This window comes from Tachysurus fulvidraco, chromosome 3 (genome assembly GCF_022655615.1).
Source record: "Tachysurus fulvidraco isolate hzauxx_2018 chromosome 3, HZAU_PFXX_2.0, whole genome shotgun sequence".
NCBI lineage: Eukaryota > Metazoa > Chordata > Actinopteri > Siluriformes > Bagridae > Tachysurus > Tachysurus fulvidraco.
In genome coordinates this window covers 24450757-24473058 of record NC_062520.1, presented here as the reverse complement: position 1 = coordinate 24473058, position 22302 = coordinate 24450757, and the positions used below count along the sequence as shown (strand labels likewise).

The following is a 22302-nucleotide window of genomic DNA, read 5'->3' as shown; positions in this document are numbered from 1 at the left end:
TCCAAAGTAGTGTCCAATAATCCAACGATTTGGTGAAAATTCCTGTTTATTTTGGACAAAAGTTACAGATTCTTACACATTTTCTTCACAAAGTTCTTCAGTCTTTATATAACAATCCCTTGTAAGGATCTGCTGTGCGTTTTTTTAATGAATGATACGGTGGAGTTCGCAAGAGTGCAGAGTATAATGATAACCATGCTGTAGAGATAGAAAGAGTTTACTATGCAGTCTTGTTAAGCCACTCGTTAGCATCTGCCTTTTTTAAGACACATGAAAGCTTAAATAAATCACATTCCTGTCAAGTGAAATGTGAAAATGTCTTCAGCTTGAGTTAACCACAGGTCTCATTTCAGGCTTTTAACCCTTTGGGACTTTGGGGCGATGGAAAAGCAAACACGTTCACTCGTTTCTAGGTTTTAATGAGTAGTCAGTCATCTGTCACAAAGTCATGAGACCTAAACACTCTGCAGATCTGGTTGTAGGATGTGAAGATGGGAACAGAGAGCATGGTTTTTGTTTGCTTCTCTCTACAGGTGTTGGAACCTTCACACAGGAAGTTGTTGGTGAATGTGAGCAGATGGTTTGATACTTGTGTCAATCAGCCTCAGTTCCTGAAGGTGTTAGGGAAAATCTCCCTCTGTGAGAAAATGGTGCCTGTGACGCCCAAACCTGGTGCTGTTCCCACCGAGACTGCCGAAGCAAACGACGTTACTTCCAATGGTACAGATGTCTGTTCTCCTGTCTGTGTGAGTGCGTGTCTGTCTGTCTGTCTTCTCCTGTCTGTGTGAGTGCGTGTCTGTCGGTCTGTCCTCCTGTCTGTGTGAGTGCGTGTCTGTCTGTCTGTGTGAGTGCGTGTCTGTCTGTCTGTCTTCCTGTCTGTGTGAGTGCGTGTCTGTCTGTCTGTCTTCCTGTCTGTGTGAGTGCGTGTCTGTCTGTCTGTCTTCCTGTCTGTGTGAGTGTGTGTCTGTCTGTCTGTCTTCTCCTGTCTGTGTGAGTGCGTGTCTGTCTGTCTGTTCTCCTGTCTGTGTGAGTGCGTGTCTGTCTGTCTGTCTTCCTGTCTGTGTGAGTGCGTGTCTGTCTGTCTGTCTTCTCCTGTCTGTGTGAGTGCGTGTCTGTCTGTCTGTCTGTCCTCCTGTCTGTGTGAGTGCGTGTCTGTCGGTCTGTCTGTCCTCCTGTCTGTGTGAGTGCGTGTCTGTCTGTCTGTCTGTCCTCCTGTCTGTGTGAGTGCGTGTCTGTCTGTCTGTCTGTCCTCCTGTCTGTGTGAGTGTGTGTCTGTCTGTCTGTCTGTCCTCCTGTCTGTGTGAGTGCGTGTCTGTCTGTCTGTCTGTCCTCCTGTCTGTGTGAGTGCGTGTCTGTCTGTCTGTCTTCTCCTGTCTGTGTGAGTGCGTGTCTGTTGGTCTGTTCTCCTGTCTGTGTGAGTGCGTGTCTGTTGGTCTGTTCTCCTGTCTGTGTGAGTGCGTGTCTGTCGGTCTGTTCTCCTGTCTGTGTGAGTGCGTGTCTGTCGGTCTGTCTTCCTGTCTGTGTGAGTGCGTGTCTGTTGGTCTGTTCTCCTGTCTGTGTGAGTGCGTGTCTGTCGGTCTGTCTTCCTGTCTGTGTGAGTGCGTGTCTGTCTGTCTGTCTTCTCCTGTCTGTGTGAGTGCGTGTCTGTCTGTCTGTCTGTCCTCCTGTCTGTGTGAGTGCGTGTCTGTCGGTCTGTCTGTCCTCCTGTCTGTGTGAGTGCGTGTCTGTCTGTCTGTCTGTCCTCCTGTCTGTGTGAGTGCGTGTCTGTCTGTCTGTCTGTCCTCCTGTCTGTGTGAGTGTGTGTCTGTCTGTCTGTCTGTCCTCCTGTCTGTGTGAGTGCGTGTCTGTCTGTCTGTCTGTCCTCCTGTCTGTGTGAGTGCGTGTCTGTCTGTCTGTCTTCTCCTGTCTGTGTGAGTGCGTGTCTGTTGGTCTGTTCTCCTGTCTGTGTGAGTGCGTGTCTGTTGGTCTGTTCTCCTGTCTGTGTGAGTGCGTGTCTGTTGGTCTGTTCTCCTGTCTGTGTGAGTGCGTGTCTGTCGGTCTGTTCTCCTGTCTGTGTGAGTGCGTGTCTGTCGGTCTGTCTTCCTGTCTGTGTGAGTGCGTGTCTGTTGGTCTGTTCTCCTGTCTGTGTGAGTGCGTGTCTGTCGGTCTGTCTTCCTGTCTGTGTGAGTGCGTGTCTGTCGGTCTGTCTTCCTGTCTGTGTGAGTGCGTGTCTGTCTGTCTGTCTTCCTGTCTGTGTGAGTGCGTGTCTGTCTGTCTGTCTTCCTGTCTGTGTGAGTGCGTGTCTGTCTGTCTGTCTGTCCTCCTGTCTGTGTGAGTGCGTGTCTGTCTGTCTGTCTTCCTGTCTGTGTGAGTGCGTGTCTGTCTGTCTGTTCTCCTGTCTGTGTGAGTGCGTGTCTGTCTGTCTGTCTTCCTGTCTGTGTGAGTGCGTGTCTGTCTGTCTGTCTGTCTTTTTGTCTAGTTAACACTAGAGCTTCCCAATACTATAAACAATGTTGTGATGTGAGGAAAAGAAGCAATGAGAAACTCGCTCTGTGTAATTCTGGGCTTCTCACGTTGTCTCAGGTCCACCCAAGACAGAAGCCCAGCTGAAGAAGGAGGCCAAGAAGCGTGAAAAGATGGAAAAGTTCCAGCAGAAGAAGGAGATGGAGGAGAAGAAGAAGCAGATGCAGTCTCAGTCTGAGGTGAGTCTCCCAGTGTTCAGGTTTCTCTTCAGGTTGGATCCGGAGTCTCGTTGTCACGTCACTCATCAGACTTCTCGAAGGTTCGTTGCAGATTAGATTAAAAACGAGGATTTTGAATCTAATCTGGTGTTTAGACTGCAATTTCCTCAGACATTTGATGGACAAACAGTTGTTAAAGTGAACCCATGTGTCATGTAAAACAGACCTTGTTGTCATGTGAAATTCAGTGTGTTTTTGTTGTTGTTGTGTGTAGAAAAAAGCCAAACCGGAAAAGAAGGAATTAGATGTCATCACGTACAACATCCCCACCCAAGATGGAGAGAAAAAAGGTGTGTTTTTGATGGACCCGCTGATTATAATTCTCCACCCATTTAATCTGCATTCTGCCTGTATATATTTCTTATTCATCTTTGTTTCCTGCTCATTGTCTCTTATCTACAACCCCACCCCACCCCCATACACACACAGACGTCCTGAGCCCTCTGCCAGACTCGTACAGTCCTCAGTATGTGGAAGCAGCCTGGTACTCCTGGTGGGAGAAACAGGGTTTCTTCAAGCCTGAATACGGAGTAGGATTATTTTTTTATATCTGTTTCTTTATTAGAACTTAAATGTAGGCTTTCATGTCGTAAGGTCATTCAAGCAATGCGGCTGTGCGTCTGCTTCTCACTTTCCTAGCGGAAGAGCATCAGTGAGGTGAATCCACGCGGTACTTTTATGATGTGCATCCCTCCTCCTAATGTGACCGGCTCTCTTCATTTGGGCCACGCCTTAACCAACTCCATTCAGGACTCCCTGACCAGATGGTAAACATTCACTTTCCTCCTAGGAGCTTTTGAATCCAGTCCAGTACTTTATTAATCCCCAAGAGGACATTTGGGGTCACAAGAGCAGCAGAAAGTTTAGGATCTAAATCTACATCTACAACTCCTCGTGATATTTACAGACCGATACTGGGATGCCGGTTGACGGGTTTAAATGTGTTAGTTACACGTGTGTCTGTGTGATGAGCAGCTGTGCTAGTGTGTGTATAGGTAATGTAGAGCCGTCATAATGAACACGGTAGTACATGTGTAAGCATGGGCGGCGGAAGCAAATAAAAGGTGGGCGTGTCCTGTCCCACCCACGTATGATGGTTCCGACGCCCGTGGATTTCAGGAAGCAGGAGCGTGGTCAATGCTGTAGGTAAAACATGGAATGGAGTGTAATTTATTAGGGCATTCCTCGAGCTGAATGGATTCGACTGGCGGTGCGCTGAAAAGTCATTTAAAAAAAGACACATGCGTTCAATAGAGATGGTAAAAGTGGGTGGGTCCAATAGTATTGGTCTTTAAAAGTGGGTGGGTCCTGTCCCGCCCACATATAATGGTTCTGATGCCCATGTGTGTAAGAACAGCTAAGAATTGAACTGGGCATGTTTTGACCCATATTTAGAAAATACACCAAATCATGGTTCTTTTTCGTAAAGCATTCTAAAGCATCTCTGTCCTTACATGCACTGTTAAACTGTTCACATGCGTGATACTGTACAAACTAAACACCAAAATGCTTGTGAAATATTTGTGTGCCGCAAATAGCGAAGAAAACCCGTTGCAGACGCGTGACCTTGCCACGAACTTCAATTTCACCCAGCCATGCTTCTGTCACACTAAGAAGAGTCTCGGATGGACGGACACACGGACGACATAAAGAAATGTTAATAATGAAGAGGCATCAGAAATGAAATATACGAATATAATCGAGGAATTGTGTATATTATATCCTGGATAAATAGCAAACGTGCACAATTTTTAATATAGCGTTATTAGAGTAAACACGGCCGGTGGTGAGGTTTCTTTTTTCTCTATCCTTGGGTTGTGGCTTCTGACAGGAATATAAAAGTGATGTACATTAATAATTAAGTTCAGACAAGGATTAATGAGGATTAAAGAAGTCAAAGACCAAATTGATTCTCTGAGGCTTATGTATACAGTGAGACACAGTAACTTGTAGCGCACAGTGCAATGCAGTATCTGTATCGATAACGCAGGCGTCTGTCTGCACAGGCACAGGATGAGAGGAGAGACGACGTTGTGGAACCCGGGCTGCGATCACGCCGGCATTGCGACTCAGGTGGTGGTGGAGAAGAAACTGAAGAGGGAGAAAGGGATGAGCAGACACGACCTCGGACGTGTAAAGTTCATGGAAGAGGTCTGGAAGTGGAAAGAGGAGTAAGTAGAGTATGAAACAGTTTGGTGGAACAGCTTGAGTAAGATCACAGTAAAGGTTTTGCAATATGGAGCTGTTATTGTGTTTATGTAAGAATCGAATCTAAGTATTACAAAATGGGAACAGCTTAAGGAAAGAGGTTTTTTTTAAATTATTATTATTATTATTAAAAAGATGTTTAATTTTTCCTATAACTTTTGCTCTGTAGACATGGATAGATATAGTTTATTTTTAATATCTGTTTTTATTTTAGATTAGTTTTATTTGTATAGTTTACAGGAATCTAAAATAATACAGGAGGGAAAAAAGGGATAAATAAAGGATGAAACCTTAAGAGGAGTATAGTCTGTAATATCGTCCTTTAACGTCTGGGGACAAGTCGAACTTGTGATGAGTGACTGACTCAAGAGGGATGTTCTGTCCATTCTGTCATTAGAAAAGGAGATCGGATCTACCACCAGCTGAAGAAACTGGGCTCTTCTCTAGACTGGGACAGAGCGTGTTTCACTATGGATCCTGTGAGTATTAAAAACACATGTAACCTCTTTTTCACAGGTGGGAGTCATCTGTAACTCGGGGCCTTTTTACACCTGGACACTTCATGTGTTTTCTCTGGTCCGATAGCTATCTGATGTGTTAAAACTGTTCCATTTACATTAAATGCGTCTTTCCGAATCGGATATGATCCGATCTTTCTGCTCCCGCCCAAAATGCAAATATATTTCACCTCATTTCCGGGGTAATTGAAATGGAACACACTTTGGTGTGTGTGGTTGCTACAAAAAACAGCATTTACTGTTTTTTCGCTGGAGGCAGCAGTGCATTTTAAGACCCAACGAGACGCCTGGGTGAAAGATCGGAGCCAGCGCTGGTGGGAAAACATATTTGTTTCTGGCGCGATGCACGACTCGCGAGTCACCTGCGAGTGACGTACTTCCGTTTGGGAGGAGTTTAGCGCTGACGTATGTGGCTTGAACAACCACATGCATTTACACCTGTCCAGTTTCATCAGAAATGCGTCCCAGACCACCTCCTGAAGGGGTTTGAGCGATCGGATTTATATCCGTCTCGAAACCGTTTCGGAGGGCATTTACACCTGGTCTTTTTACCATCGGATAGCTATCTGATCACAGAAAACACATGAAGTGACCAGGTGTAAAAACCCCCATAGAAGCTCCAGCTCACCAAACGTGGCTCACAAACCGTGTTTAGCGCGATGTGCTAGCTCGTGTAGCTAAGTGTTGTTAGCATTAGCCGCAACGGACGAAAACCAAGCGCTGTTCAGTGAGACTGCGATGCCCTTGACTGTCTAGTCAGCACCAGCCCACCTACACAGGAACAAAACTCCTCCTGTCGTCCTTTTTCTTTTTCTCCGGGCTTGCCCCTCGTGCGCACTTCTCTATCTCGCTCTCTCTCTTCGCGGGCTTTTCTTTATTTGACCCCTCCCCCCTGCACTCATTGGCAGATGACCGCTTCCAAATGACTCATGAACACAAATAAACTTGATTGGATGATGTACACAGCCCCACAGGGCAACAAAATCCAATACAATGTTATCTCTACCCGTTCTTACACACATCCCACATGCTCTCAGATACACCGTTTATCCAGTTCAGCTTTAATCCAGTTCACAGTGTATAGTGTCGCTGAGTCGGATTAAAGCCCATTACTTTTATTTATTCACTGTAAAGCTGCCCACATGTCTAATGGCCATTCAGTTCCACTGCAGATTAAATGATCCCCTCTCTAGCAATGATGAAGCATTTAAATCTGATCATCTGGGGCAAATCTTATCTGACTGTTTTAGCCTGTCAGAAGATTTATTACACGATCGTGCAGATCAGGGGTGAAAGAGGAGGTGATGATGCAGCACTGGGATTTTGTGCTTATTTATATTGACGCCACACTTCTATTTCTGTCTTTTTTTTTTTTTTTTCTTTCTTTTTTCTGTCTTTCTTTCCAGTTTCACTAAAGAAAGATAATCAGTTCAATCTAGTTAAATCCAGTTTAATGTCAAACCTGATGCCAAAGCTCATACTTGTTTGCAGATCGGGTTTTTTTCTGTTATTTTATTTTCTGTTATTTATTTATTTTTTGAACGATGTGTAAACCTGTGTGCCCAGAAACTGTCCTACGCTGTCCAGGAGGCTTTTATTCGTATGCATGAGGAGGGAGTGATCTACAGGAGCAAGAGACTGGTCAACTGGTCCTGCACCCTCAACTCTGCCATCTCTGATATAGAGGTAACATCATCATCATCATCATCATCATCACTGTCCAGCTTAAGAACTAATCAGACAGGCCTTCGATACGACACTAGTTCAGTTTATTTACTGCTCGGTGTCTTAGTGTTTCAGCCACAAACGTGTCAGTGTTGTCTTCTTCATGCACTGCTTCAGGTGGATAAGAAGGAGCTGACGAGCAGAACTCTGCTTCCTGTACCAGGCTATAAGGAGAAGGTGGAGTTTGGTGTGCTGGTGTCTTTTTCTTATAAGATCGAGGGGTCAGGTATATATAGATGGATTTGCAGTGTATATCTTCTCTCACACACACACACACAATTCTTTAGTGTGTATCATCAAATATATTTGGTGCTTTGCTTTGTGTAGATGAGGAGGTGGTCGTAGCGACCACGCGTATCGAGACCATGTTGGGCGACACAGCTGTGGCTGTGCATCCTAACGATCCCAGATATCAGGTATAGATGTCTCCTTTTTCCCCTTCCAGCTCTCATTTACTTTCTTTGTTGGCTCTTCCATAAAGGCATGCGTTTACATGCCAGGATTTCTTGGCAGCCTGAATGAATTTGCACAAGTTGTTTTGTATCAAATTTCCACTTAACTACTTCTGTGCAACCTTAAACTCAGCAGTTAAATCTCCATTTATTATGCGGCGTTGTATATAAGCGAAACAAACTTATGAGCTTTGTAGTAAACAAGGGCGTGGCTCATTCAGCTGTCTAGCCGCCTAGGGAGAGAATAGTATGTCTACATGACTTCAGGTGCTGGTCAGGACTCTGTCTCATTACATTTTGGGATTCTGGCGATGTTCTAATTTCCTTATTAGTAAAATATTTGCTAAAAAAAATGTTAATTTAGTATTGAATAGGTTCACACGCGTTTCTGTCATGGTGCTTCATGCAGGATAGTAGGCTAGCTAGCGGATTTTTGTAAAATCACAATCAAATACGCTCAAGATGTCGGATTCAAACTGTATTAGGACAAAAGTTTTCAAATTCTTAAAAGTTTAAAAATCTTTGCATCGCACTTGGCGACGTAAGACTTGGATGCAGCTGCTCGGCCACGGAAAGCCATTCCACAAAGCTGTTTACAGACCGTTGAGCTAATCTGATGGCCAAGTGAAGTTCGGAGGTCTGTAGCTATCAAATCTGCAGAAAGGTGGCACTGTGAGCCTCCGCATGCGCTGACCCCGCTCTGTGATTTTACGTGGCCTACCACTTTATGGCTGAGTTGCTTCCACTTTCTTGTAATTCTTCTAAGAGTTAACTGTGGAATATTTAGAAGTGAGGAAATTGAGACCGTTTCTTTACACATGGAATTGATTGGAACATTTAACATCTTCCCTTTGTTTTTATCCTCCGTGTCAATGTTAAAACCGCTTTCTGCTAATGTCACACATGCGCACTGAACACTCTCTCCGCCACATATTGACAAGACACGCCCCTTTCTGCTCATTGGCTACACGTTAGTTTTGTATTTGTTTTGTTTAGCGCCCCGACGCAGTTTTCTGACGCGTTTCTCAAACAACGGAGACCCCACCTTTAAAGTGTCTGACACTCTGACCAGTGTCCTGACTGCTGAAGAGCCGACTGAGACGCACCTAAAGTCTTCGTCGTCTTCTCCTTATTCTTCTATGGTGATTCTGATTAACAGGCTAAAACCTGGATTATCTGTTAGCTTAATTGATGCCAGGTTTTTTTTTTTTTTATTTAACTGAAGTTTTTTGTTTCAGTTAAATGAAGAGCATGTTACTAGCCCATGTGTGAAAGGGTCCAGCGTGCACGTTTTTTTTCTGCTCTCGTTTCTTATCCTCGCTTCCTCTTTCCATAGCACCTGAAGGACAAAGTGGCAGTTCATCCGTTCTGTGACCGCAAGCTGCCCATCGTGTTTGATGATTTTGTGGACATGAGCTTTGGAACAGGTGAACAATCTTAGAGAGAGAGAACTTTCAGGAGAACTCTTTAGATAACTCACTGGTTGATGATGATCACATCACCGTTCTCGTTAATGAAGATTAAGCTCCATTTAGGGTGTGTTAGTTTTCAGTGTTGATTAACATGGTGAAATAAGTGTGCTTGTATTAGCAGAGCTGAATTTTTCTCTTCTACTGAACTGAATATTCTTCATGTAGGTGCGGTGAAGATCACACCTGCTCACGATCACAACGACTACGAAGTGGGTGAAAGACACAAGCTGCCTTTTATCAACATCCTGGATGAGAATGGGTTCCTCATCAATGTTCCTCCTCCGTTCCTGGTACACCCTACACACATGTGCAATACACACACTACACACACTACACACACTACACACACTACACACACACATGTGCAATACACATACTATACACTCTATACATACTGCACACACTACACACACTATACATGTGCAATACACATACTATACACTCTATACATACTGCACACACTACACACACTACATGTGCAATACACATACTATACACACTATTATACTGCACACACTACACACACTATACATGTGCAATACACATACTATACACTCTATACATACTGCACACACTACACACACTACATGTGCAATACACATACTATACACTCTATACATACTGCACACACTACACACACTATACATGTGCAATACACATACTATACACTCTATACATACTGCACACACTACACACACTATACATGTGCAATACACATACTATACACTCTATACATACTGCACACACTACACACACTACATGTGCAATACACATACTATACACACTATTATACTGCACACACTACACACACTATACATGTGCAATACACATACTATACACTCTATACATACTGCACACACTACACACACTATACATACTGCACACACTACACACACACGTGCAATACACATACTATACACACTATACATACTGCACACACTACACACACAATACATGTGCAATACACATACTATACACTATACATACTGCACACACTACACACACATGTGCAATACACATACTATACACTCTATACATACTGCACACACTATACACACTATACATGTGCAATACACATACTACACACTATACATACTGCACACACTACACACACTACATGTGCAATACACATACTACACACACTATACATACTGCACACACTACACACTATACATGTGTAATACACATACTATACATACTGCACACACTACACACTATACATGTGTAATACACATACTATACACTCTATACATACTGCACACACTACACACACTATACATACTGCACACACTATACATACTGCACACACTACACACACTACATGTGCAATACACATACTATACACTCTATACATACTGCACACACTACACGCACTACATGTGCAATACACATACTATACACTCTATACATACTGCACACACTATACATACTGCACACACTACACACACTATACATACTGCACACACTACATGTGCAATACACATACTATACACTCTATACATACTGCACACACTATACATACTGCACACACTACACAGACTATACATACTACACACACTATACATACTGCACACACTACACACACTATACTTACTGCACACACTACACACACTATACTTACTGTACACACTACACACACATGTGCAATACACATACTATACTCTCTATACATACTGCACACACTACACACACTATACATACTGCAAACACTACATGCACTATACTTACTGCACACACTATACACTCTGTACTTACTGCACACACTACACACACTACACATACTGCACACACTACACATACTGCACACACTATACATACTGCACACACTATACATACTGCACACACTACACACACATGTGCAATACACATACTATACACTCTGTACTTATTGCATACACTACATGTGCAATACACATACTATACACTCTATACATACTGCACACACTACACACACTATACATACTGCACTCACTACACACACTATACATACTGCACACACTACACGCACTATACTTACTGCACACACTATACACTCTGTACTTACTGCACACACTACACACACTATACATACTGCACACACTATACATACTGCACACACTATACATACTGCACACACTATACATACTGCACACACTACACACACATGTGCAATACACATACTATACACTCTGTACTTATTGCATACACTACATGTGCAATACACATACTATACACTCTATACATACTGCACACACTACACACACTATACATACTGCACTCACTATACATACTGCACACACTATACATACTGCACTCACTACACACACTATACATACTGCACTCACTACACACACTATACATACTGCACACACTATACATACTGCACTCACTACACACACTATACATACTGCACTCACTACACACACTATACATACTGCACTCACTACACACACTATACATACTGCACTCACTATACATACTGCACTCACTACACACACTATACATACTGCACACACTATACATACTGCACTCACTACACACACTATACATACTGCACTCACTACACACACTATACATACTGCACACACTATACATACTGCACTCACTACACACACTATACATACTGCACACACTACACACACTATACATACTGCACTCACTACAGTACATGTACTGCACACACTACACACACTATACATACTGCACTCACTATACATACTGCACACACTATACATACTGCACTCACTACACACACTATACATACTGCACACACTATACATACTGCACTCACTACACACACTATACATACTGCACTCACTACAGTACATGTACTGCACACACTACACACACTATACATACTGCACTCACTACATGTGCACTACACACACTTTATCCATACTGCACTCACTACACACACACAGCATGTACTTCATACACTACACACACTATACTTACTGAAGTGATCTTCTCTTCAGAAACAAACACACACAGGTTACTTTACTTCCTGAGCGAGTGCAGATCCAGGTGAGAGTTCTCTTCACTTTTACTGAATTAGCACCACAGTTCCCATGCAACCGAACTCACACCAACTCCTACAGGTAGTCTCGGGTTCGGTATCGTGCATTTTTGAAAATGACTGATTACATTTTCCTCACGAAGAGAACGGAGACGAAATCACAAACATTTGCTGTTTTTCTTTTTACTCCAAAGCTAAAATTGATTGCTTTGCCCCCACAATGGAATTGAGCTAAATCTAAACATTGTTGTTGTTGTTTGTATTTTTGGTAGGGCATGAAGCGTTTCGACGCGAGGAGAGCTGTGCTGCAGGCCCTGAAGGACAGAGGCCAGTTTAAGGAGATCAAAGACAATCCCATGGTGGTCCCGGTGTGCAGGTCAGTCCACTGAACTCTCAACAACCTTAACACTACAGCTGCAGCCATCATGCTGTAAGAGCAGCGCACTGACTCTGAAAACAAAGCCACGCTCTTTAAACAGGTTTCCCGGGAATAGCACAATTGCTGACGTGGTCATTTCTTTGAAGGGCCACTAGGTGTGCTCAGGTTTCTAATGTACAATGAGAGCAATTAAGCCCAGGCTTCATTTTATGTTTACTACATACAGCAATGTTCAGGCCTGTATTTTACACATATCCTCTATAGTTGGCTGTTTTTTTGGATTGTACATGCTTCGTAACATCAGACACTCAGTATTTAAAGTTATGCATTGGTAAAGATGTACACAGTCTATATTCTTCTATATTCTATATTAGGGTTGTATTTTTCTATATATTTAATTGTTTATTTTAATATCTTGAGCATGTCCGTGTTCAGCATGTCAGTATGTCTTAGTCCAAGACAAGCAAAAAGAAAACCAAATATCATTTGCTATTTTGGGCACCACCACAGAATACGGGTGTGTTTTCGCTTTCTCCATCTTTCTCACACGCTCGCCTGAAGCTCGAGATGTGTTCTGATTGTACATGCACAATCTGAGAGGTACAGGTTCTTCTACAGGTTTTGCGTTTCCTTGAACTTTTAAAGTAACACTAAGTCGACTGCTAAGCTGGACACGGTGGACTCGTCCCAGCCTTTTAATCGGTTCAGCTGAACGGCGGAAAGTTTTCCCGTATTCTAAATCTCTAAATGAAGCCTGCCAAGGTCACGTGATGCAGCACTTGATATATCTCGTCTCCGATTGATATCGCTCACTTTCACTCCTCCAATCATTCCAAGACACTTAAAAGGAGACCTGATGAAGCCCCTGACTGAGTGGACTTCTGATGTAACCTCGAGTACTTTCTGCACTGAGTTTTTAATATAAGACCTGAAACTTAAGGGTAGAAGAGATTAGGGTCAGAATTACATCCTGAGGAAAACACAGCAAACTTTATTTCACACTAAACTTTGTATTGAGGCAGTTTGATAATTGCTTATTTGTCACTACAAAACAGCATGGACCAAACTGCCCATTACACAAGAAGCTACGATTTTAATACAGATCAGAACAAACTAGTCGATAAAAGTACAGACCTCGCTGTATGTAACAAAAGGTTCTACAGCTTCTCAGAAACAGAGGTGGATTTTCTGTGTGAGCTGTAAAGCTTAAATCTTAAAGAAAGACTAGAATATGCTTGTAATCACAACCCACAAAATACAGGAGCTGTCACTGCTCTTATATACAGGTGTGTGTGTCTCTCAATGTGTGTGTGTGTGTTTGTGTCTCTGTGTGCTTGTGACTCTGTGTGCGTGTGTTTGACTTTCTGTCTGTCTTTGTGTGACTGTGTGTGTGTGTCTGATTATCTGTCTGTGTGTCTATCTGTCTGTGTCTGTGTGTCTGATTATCTGTCTGTGTGTCTATCTGTCTGTGTGTGACTGTGTGTCTGTGTCTTTGTGTCTGATTATCTGTCTGTGTCTTTGTGTCTGATTATCTGTCTGTGTCTTTGTGTCTGATTATCTGTCTGTGTCTTTGTGTCTGATTATCTGTCTGTGTGTGACTGTGTGTCTGTGGGCGTGTGTCTGATTATCTGTCTGTGTCTTTGTGTCTGATTATCTGTCTGTGTCTTTGTGTCTGATTATCTGTCTGTGTCTTTGTGTCTGATTATCTGTCTGTGTCTTTGTGTCTGATTATCTGTCTGTGTGTCTATCTGTCTGTGTGTGACTGTGTGTCTGTGGGCGTGTGTCTGATTATCTGTCTGTGTCTTTGTGTCTGATTATCTGTCTGTGTCTTTGTGTCTGATTATCTGTCTGTGTCTTTGTGTCTGATTATCTGTCTGTGTGTGTGTCTGTGGGCGTGTGTCTGATTATCTGTCTGTGTCTTTGTGTGTTTGTCTGTGTCGGTCTGTGTCTTTGTGTTTTCTGTCTGTCCCTGTCTGTCTGTCTCTTTGTGTGTCTGTCTCTTTGTGTGTCTGTTTTTTTGTCTGTCTTTCTCTTTGTCTGTCTGCTGTCTGTCTCTTTGTGTGTCGGCCTGTCTCTCTCTGCGTGTCGGCCTGTCTCTCTCTGCGTGTCGGCCTGTCACTCTCTGCGTGTTGGCCTGTCTCTCTCTGCGTGTCGGCCTGTGTTTTTGTGTGTCTGATTGTCTGTATTTGTGTGTCTGTCTGCGTGTGTAGCCGCTCTAAGGACATCGTGGAGCCTCTGCTGAAGCCGCAGTGGTATGTGGACTGCTCAGCAATGGGGAAGCAGGCGGCCGACGTAGTCAGGAGCGGAGAGCTGAAGATCATCCCAGAGCATCACATTAAAACCTGGTTTAACTGGATGGATAATATCAGGTGAGCTCTCGTTCTCCAGCACACACTGTCAGTGTGAAGGTGAAAGCTATAACTCAGTGTGTTCCACTTCTTCAGTGTGATGTCAGATCTGCTCAGCACAGGTTTCTCACAGTGTTAATATATCTGTCCCATACCAAGCACTGCTCTTTACATGCCCTGTGGTGTCTGCGTGTCGTCTACATGTTTAGGGATTGGTGTATCTCTCGCCAACTCTGGTGGGGTCACAGGATCCCGGCATATTTCGTCACAGTGAACGATCCTTCAGTGAAACCAGGAGAGGTGAGCGCATGTCTGCTGCTACTGTAACACAACTCCACACAACATAATACGATCAATAGCTTGGTTTGTTCTATTTTTACTGTAAAGTACAGTATTTTTGGATATGGGGAATAGGAGCAGATGAGACAAATCGACAAATGAACCTGGTTTAGCATTTCTTATGTGCTGTTCATCAGCTATAACCAAAGGAATGACAGAAAAAGAAGGCTTTTAGTTGCAATAAACCTGTATTCAACCTGCGCGTGCGTGTGTGTGTGTTTATAGGACGTAGACGGTCATTACTGGATCAGTGGCCGCTCAGAGGAAGAAGCGCGTGTCAAAGCAGCAAAGCGCTTCAATGTCACTGAAGACAAAATCTCCCTTCGCCAAGGTTATTAGCTTCCCCATGCCTACACTTTACACTGATTACTGTTATTAACTTTAGTCCTCTCTCACTCTGCTGCGATGTAGTATTCAGCAATGTTTTATTATTTACGGCATTTTTTATTGCTTAAAAGATTAAAATGTCTGTGTACTTTATATTGATTGAATATAAGACTAAAATGTTTTACTGTGTGTGTGTGTGTGTGTGTGTGTGTGTTAGATGAGGATGTTTTGGATACCTGGTTCTCCTCTGGAATCTTTCCCTTCTCCATCTTTGGATGGCCAAATGATGTAAGCACACATCAGCTTACGTTCTGACTATTTCTGCTCTTTAACCCAGTGAGACATGACAGGATTTGTAATGTATGTGTGCTTTTCTCCCTCTCTCTCTGTCACACACTCACACACACACACACACACACACACACACACACACACACACACACAGAACGAGGACCTGCGTGTATTCTATCCAGGCACTCTGCTGGAGACAGGTCATGACATCCTGTTCTTCTGGGTGGCTCGGATGGTCATGATGGGGCTCAAACTCACAGGCAAACTTCCTTTTAAAGAGGTGAGTGCGCGAGGGAGTGTGTGTGTGCGCGAGGGAGTGTGTGTGTGCGCGAGGGAGTGTGTGTGTGCGCGAGGGAGTGTGTGTGTGCGCGAGGGAGTGTGTGTGTGTGCGCGAGGGAGTGTGTGTGTGTGCGCGAGGGAGTGTGTGTGTGTGCGCGAGGGAGTGTGTGTGTGTGCGCGAGGGAGTGTGTGTGTGCGCGAGGGAGTGTGTGTGTGTGCGCGAGGGAGTGTGTGTGTGCGCGCGAGGGAGTGTGTGTGTGCGCGAGGGAGTGTGTGTGCGCGAGGGAGGGAGTGTGTGTGTGTGCGCGAGGGAGTGTGTGTGTGTGCGCGAGGGAGTGTGTGTGTGCGCGAGGGAGTGCGTGAGTGAGTGCACACAGCATCCTCACACCATAACATATTGTTTCTGTCACTAATCTCCATTCATATTTTAGTTTTATTTCTTGTATAGAATTTTATTCTCTCTGACTTGTTCTGTTTTAATACAGTTTTGAGTTTATTTCATGTGTATGGATGTGTTCAGGTTTATCTGCACGCTGTGGTCAGGGACGCACACGGCAGGAAGATGAGCAAGTCTCTGGGTAACGTCATCGATCCTCTGGACGTCATCACCGGAATCTCGTTGGAGGTACAGGGGAAAAAAACAGATAATTTATTTACTCACTTCCTTTCGAGTCAACAGTCCCAGGTTCTATTTATCCTTCTAAGCATTTTAACCTGATTTTAAAAAGCATATTTTATTAATTTAGCATTTAATTTCTGCTTAAAGTACTTTCTCTGGTTCGGTATATTTCAAATCGAGCTTATTTGATTTGCATTCTCTATTTCTTCATAATAATTTCATAATTTTTAGTTTAATTCTGTTTATTATTACATGAATATTCATTTTATTTTATTTACATATTAATATTTCATTTAATTGAGCTACCATGTGTTTGACGAGTGCTCAATAAATAATGTTCCTTCTTTTTCTGCTGTGTGTGTGTGTGTGTGTGTGTGTGTGTGTGTGTGTGTGTGTGTGTGTAGGGTCTCCATGCTCAGCTGAAGGACAGCAATCTGGACCCACTGGAGACTGAGAGAGCTAAACAAGGACAGGTATAACTCGTCACTAAAGTCTTGCACGTCATTCGAGAAGGTGACGCACGTCTCTCTTTAATACCATTGTCCTGTCCTTTCTAATTTTTTTTATTTGTAGAAATCTGATTACCCCAACGGAATCCCCGAGTGTGGAACCGATGCCCTTAGGTTTGCCCTGTGTGCCTACACCAGCCAGGGTAACAAAGGCTTATTACTCACCTTAACACTCACCTGTCAAACCAAACCCTGACCTGTATATATTATGTATCCCTGCCACAGGGAGGGACATTAACCTGGACGTGAACAGGATCCTGGGCTACAGGCATTTCTGCAACAAGCTGTGGAACGCTGTGAAGTTTGCCATGAGGACGCTGGGTGAGAACTTTGTGCCGTGGGAGAAAGCTCAGGTGAGAAGAGAGGAGCAGTGAAAGAAAAAAAGGATTCCATTTAAACGAATGACGACTAAGTCATCTCCTGTCTGTCACCTGCGTGTTGATCTGCAGCTGTGCGGCAGCGAGAGCGTGTCCGATAGGTGGATTCTGTCGCGCCTCAGTGCCGCCGTGGCTCTCTGTGGAAACGGATTCCAGGCCTACGATTTCCCAGCAATCACCACAGCCATCTACAACTTCTGGCTCTACGAACTGTGTGACGTTTATCTGGTAATATAAGCTGCTCCTTCTCTCTGTTACCTTTCACTCTTTCTTTTTATATATATATTCTGTGTGTATCTATAGCGCTGCTTATGTTTATGAACCCTTTATATAAAACATTTAGGATGATTTATGATATATATGTGGGATGTGGTAGCTCAGTGGTTAAGGTGTTCGACTACTGATCGGAAGGTCATTGGTTTGAATCCCAGGTCCATCAAGTTGCCCCTGCAGGGTCCCTGAGCAAGGCCCTTAACCCTCAATTGCTCAGGTGTATAAACTGAAATAATGTAAGTCACTGGATAAGAGTGTCTGCTAAATGCTGTAAATGTACAATATATATGATCGTATTTATGCAGGTATATAGAGACATTTCCAAAGGATTCACAAGCAACACTGTGACTACATACATATACTGTACATACACGTCTCTCTTTATCTCACCGGGTGTGAATGAACTGTGCTTGTAGGAAAGCGTGAAGCCCGTGTTGAGCAGAACAGACGCAGAAGGCCAGAAGCAAGCAGAGGTTTGCAGGCAGACTCTCTACACCTGTCTGGATGTGGCGCTCCGCCTCCTGTCTCCCATCATGCCCTTTGTCACCGAGGAGCTCTTCCAGCGGTTGCCACGGAGGCAACCCCAAGACAGCCCACCCAGTATCTCTGTTACCCCCTACCCAGAGAGCTCAGAGGTTAGTCTGGGGTCAATAAAAAGGGTGTGTGCTTGCACAAGCTAGTCAAAGGGGGACTGTAAAACAAGCAGCTAGTCAAAGGGGAACTGTAAAACAAGCAGCTAGTCAAAGGGGAACTGTAAAACAAGCAGCTAGTCAAAGGGGGACTGTAAAACAAGCAGCTAGTCAAAAGGGGAACTCTAAAACAAGCAGCTAGTCAAAGGGGGACTGTAAAACAAGCAGCTAGTCAAAGGGGAACTGTAAAACAAGCAGCTAGTCAAAGGGGAACTGTAAAACAAGCAGCTAGTCAAAGGGGGACTGTAAAACAAGCAGCTAGTCAAAAGGGGAACTCTAAAACAAGCAGCTAGTCAAAGGGGGACTGTAAAACAAGCAGCTAGTCAAAGGGGAACTGTAAAACAAGCAGCTAGTCAAAGGGGGACTGTAAAACAAGCAGCTAGTCAAAGGGGAACTGTAAAACAAGCAGCTAGTCAAAGGGGAACTGTAAAACAAGCAGCTAGTCAAAGGGGAACTGTAAAAAACAATAAAAAAATGTACATTTGGTGGATTTCCCTGAAACCTGGCATTCACAGTGAAGCCCGCTCGAGAGAATTTCTACCGAGGTGGTGTCGGATTACAGGAAGTAGTATTGTTGGATTTTGCACTGATGCGTTAGCGTACGAGGAAAGAGGAAGAATGTGGTTTGTGGACTGACTGACTTTGTGGTCTGATGTACAGTTCTGCTGGCACAGCGAGGAGATCGACCACCAGATGGAGTTTGTGATGAACGTGGTCAAGACCATTCGATCACTCAGGGCCGACTACAACCTGACCAAGACCCGCGCCGACTGTAAGCACTGCACCGGACACCCCACACTGACATGTGGATGGGTGGATAGTGTTGGGTTGGTGGGGAGATGGATGGGTTGGTGGGGAGATGGATGGGTGAGTGGGGAGATGGATGGATGGGTGGGGAGATGGATGGATGGGTAGATGGTTAGCGGAGTAGATGGACAGACAGATGTACAGATTTGATGTGTATTTGATATTCTGTTGCAAAATGCATTCAGTTAAATGAACCCTGTTAATCCTGTGGCTTACAATGTCACCAATTCAGATTAAAAAACTATTTGCCAGTTTCATCACACGTTGAAAAAGATAAGAGTAAAAGACGCCCCTAAAATCTAGCATTTTTTCCTGCAACAATCCCAAAAACACAAAACTATTGAACGAAGAAAAAAGATAAAATTGCAACATTTCAGATGGAATCCCAGTGACCCCTTGTTTCTCTCATGTATTCTCCCTCCCTCCATCCTTCCCTCTCGCTCTGTCTCCCCCTCCCTCTCGCTCTGTCTCCCTCTCTCTCTCTCGCTCTGTCTCCCTCTCTCTCTCTCGCTCTGTCTCCCTCTCTCTCTCCCTCCCCCTCTCCCTCCCCCTCTCTCAGGTTATCTGCAGTGTATAGATTCTGCTACAGCAGCCCTGGTGGAGAAATACACTCTGCAGATCCAGACTCTCTCCTATTCTCAGACCATCCACCTGGTCATCGGGAGCGACAGCGCTGTCCCACAGGGCTGTGCAGTGGCCATCGCTTCAGACAAATGCACCGTCCATCTCCTGCTGAAGGTGAACGTCATCATCATTCACGTGTCATCACCGTGACAAGCTAATGATTCCATCCTGACGTCAGAGCATCCATCTAGCATCAGTGTCCTGTCAGTGCTGGGCTTTAGAGCGTCACACTAACATGGCGATTCATTTCAGAACAAAAATACTACTAATAACTAGATTTGTAAAGTTCGTCGTGACAAAATTTGATGTTGGCTTTGACGGTGCAAGTATTCGCAAAGGCCGGTGCTTTTTGGAGGCGAGTGGACATAAGGGTCAGTGTTACTTTTGGAGGCAAGTGGACAGAAAGATAGGGTGCCAAAACATTTGGAGGCAAGTGGAGACTAGCATGTGACGTCATATGAATACTCCTGAAGAAGTTCCCCTCATTAGGTTGAGTATTTTGATGTCAGATGTCCATGTTGTATAAAGTTTTTTTATTTGGCATATTTTGTGGGCGGGGCTGCGGGACAACCGAAAGGCCAGTCGGTACACCAATTTAAACCTTTGTTCAGAGTATCACCCTAAAGGAGCTGGCCAAGTTTGGTGTAGGTAGTTCGAAAGCTTGCCGAGTTATAAACCTTCAAAATTTATAATGGGAGTCTATGGGGAAAAAAGGCCACTTTGAGACCCAGTACCGGAAGTACCGGTTCTCAGATCGCTTAGAAAAGTAATGGCAACAAACTTCCGACCAGGTTCTACAACATATCCGAATTTGGTACACGTGGTTCAAAAGCCCTAGGCCTCATTAAATTTTATACATTTTTGTCTAAGCTGAAATAGGAAAACAGAATGTTGGCTCCTACAAAGCCAACATAATAATAGGTTTCTTTTGAGAAACAAATAGGAGACAGTGTAGAGATGATCTACACAGGCATCTCATCACATCTTATTCCTCAGCAACAGAACGAGACGTGATGACGGTGAGACGGAGGACAGAGACCAGTAAATGCTCTAAACGTCAGTGTAGACAGGAAACCTGTGTAATGTGTGCAGAACTGCTGTTGCACAAGCCTTTAAAGTTAAAAAGGTGAAGAAAAAAAAAGCAACATATCTATACTTCAATGAGTTTCTGGTTGCATATGGTCCCAAAATGGCCCTTCATCAATCTTTATTTACTTTAGAGATGACAGATGTCTCATTATTCTGTTCATCACTAATCCTAAATCATGGTGTTGGTGAAAAGTGACAGGTTTTTCACCCCACACTGAACCCAAACCCCGCTTTTAACCTTAGGGTCCACAGGAAGGGTGTAATTTTTAGAAGGGTGTAATTTTCCTCAGGGGAAAAAGCATGCGGCGTTCGATTGTTACGGCTACACGCTCAGCAACAGAAACCCTGCAAAAAAAAAGAAAAAAGTAAATCGCTGCTGCAAAAGATTTGAGAGACTGTCCTTGTATCCTGCATTCGATTTAGGTAGCACCTTAAGGTGGTCACCTCTCATTCTCCCCATTACACATGTAGAGTGTTAAATAATAAGAGAAAGTGTGTTGCTGTGAATCAGCTTCACGTGAATGTTGTTCATTTTGTCAGGGTTTGATCGATGTCGAAAAGGAGGTGGCCAAACTGACGACAAAGAAGGGCGAGCTGCAGAAGCAGATGGAGAAATTGGAGGAGAAAATGTCGAAGAGCGACTACAGAGAGAAAGTTCCAGCCAAGGTGCAGGAGCAGGATTCTGAGAAGGTGAGCGAGATCGATAGGTTTGTTACAGACGCACAATTTTGTAATGTGTGTGTGAGAGAGAGAGAGAGCAGTGGGTGGGTGTATGTGAGAAATCAGTGTTGGTGAGAACTGTGAGAGAGAGATTTTTTTATATTGTATAGCGCTGGATTACATGAATGTTTCTCTCTCTGTGCAGTTGAGACAGAGTCAGGTCGAGCTGCAGAAAGTGACCGAAGCCATAGAGAACTTCAGAAGGATGATGTAACAGATGTTTCCCCCTTTAAGTTTTAGACATGAATTCTTGCACGCTGTAGCGGTGAAGGTGTGTTGCTTAACTTCTGTATTCATGAAGAGCCTTAATTAAATACGAATATTGGCAAAGATGCTGTGTGACTTTCTTCATGTCTGCTGCGTCCTTTATAAACGTTTAACCTCCACAGCACAGGGCTCCTTTAATACAGTGGTCTGACCAAATGGTACCGGGTCGCCCAAGGAACATTACATTATTTCCATTTTATTTACTGTGTTGTATTTCTCTCGGGTTTGTGCGACTTTCCATGGACGAGAGGTTAACCGGGAGCTGAGAGACGTCA

The 22302-nt window shown here is 43.9% G+C and overlaps 1 protein-coding gene across 1 annotated transcript in view; it reads left to right on the top strand.

Annotated features, from left to right (window-relative positions):
* vars1 (valyl-tRNA synthetase 1) overlaps positions 1-22090 on the top strand; it is a 25294-nt gene extending 3204 nt beyond the window's left edge. The window contains exons 4-31 of the mRNA XM_047811514.1: positions 534-720; positions 2563-2681; positions 2935-3010; positions 3150-3250; positions 3360-3487; positions 4727-4891; positions 5326-5407; positions 7013-7132; positions 7289-7397; positions 7499-7587; positions 8960-9050; positions 9261-9385; positions 12363-12466; positions 14680-14838; positions 15027-15117; positions 15382-15487; positions 15701-15771; positions 15929-16054; positions 16574-16678; positions 17077-17145; positions 17246-17324; positions 17407-17534; positions 17631-17786; positions 18248-18466; positions 19181-19292; positions 19887-20065; positions 21581-21730; positions 21906-22090. Of these exons, the coding sequence (XP_047667470.1) occupies positions 534-720; positions 2563-2681; positions 2935-3010; positions 3150-3250; positions 3360-3487; positions 4727-4891; positions 5326-5407; positions 7013-7132; positions 7289-7397; positions 7499-7587; positions 8960-9050; positions 9261-9385; positions 12363-12466; positions 14680-14838; positions 15027-15117; positions 15382-15487; positions 15701-15771; positions 15929-16054; positions 16574-16678; positions 17077-17145; positions 17246-17324; positions 17407-17534; positions 17631-17786; positions 18248-18466; positions 19181-19292; positions 19887-20065; positions 21581-21730; positions 21906-21974 (3315 nt within the window). The 3' untranslated portion in view covers positions 21975-22090. The remainder of the gene's footprint in view (positions 1-533; positions 721-2562; positions 2682-2934; positions 3011-3149; positions 3251-3359; positions 3488-4726; positions 4892-5325; positions 5408-7012; positions 7133-7288; positions 7398-7498; positions 7588-8959; positions 9051-9260; positions 9386-12362; positions 12467-14679; positions 14839-15026; positions 15118-15381; positions 15488-15700; positions 15772-15928; positions 16055-16573; positions 16679-17076; positions 17146-17245; positions 17325-17406; positions 17535-17630; positions 17787-18247; positions 18467-19180; positions 19293-19886; positions 20066-21580; positions 21731-21905) is intronic.
* Positions 22091-22302: the final 212 nt, after the last annotated feature.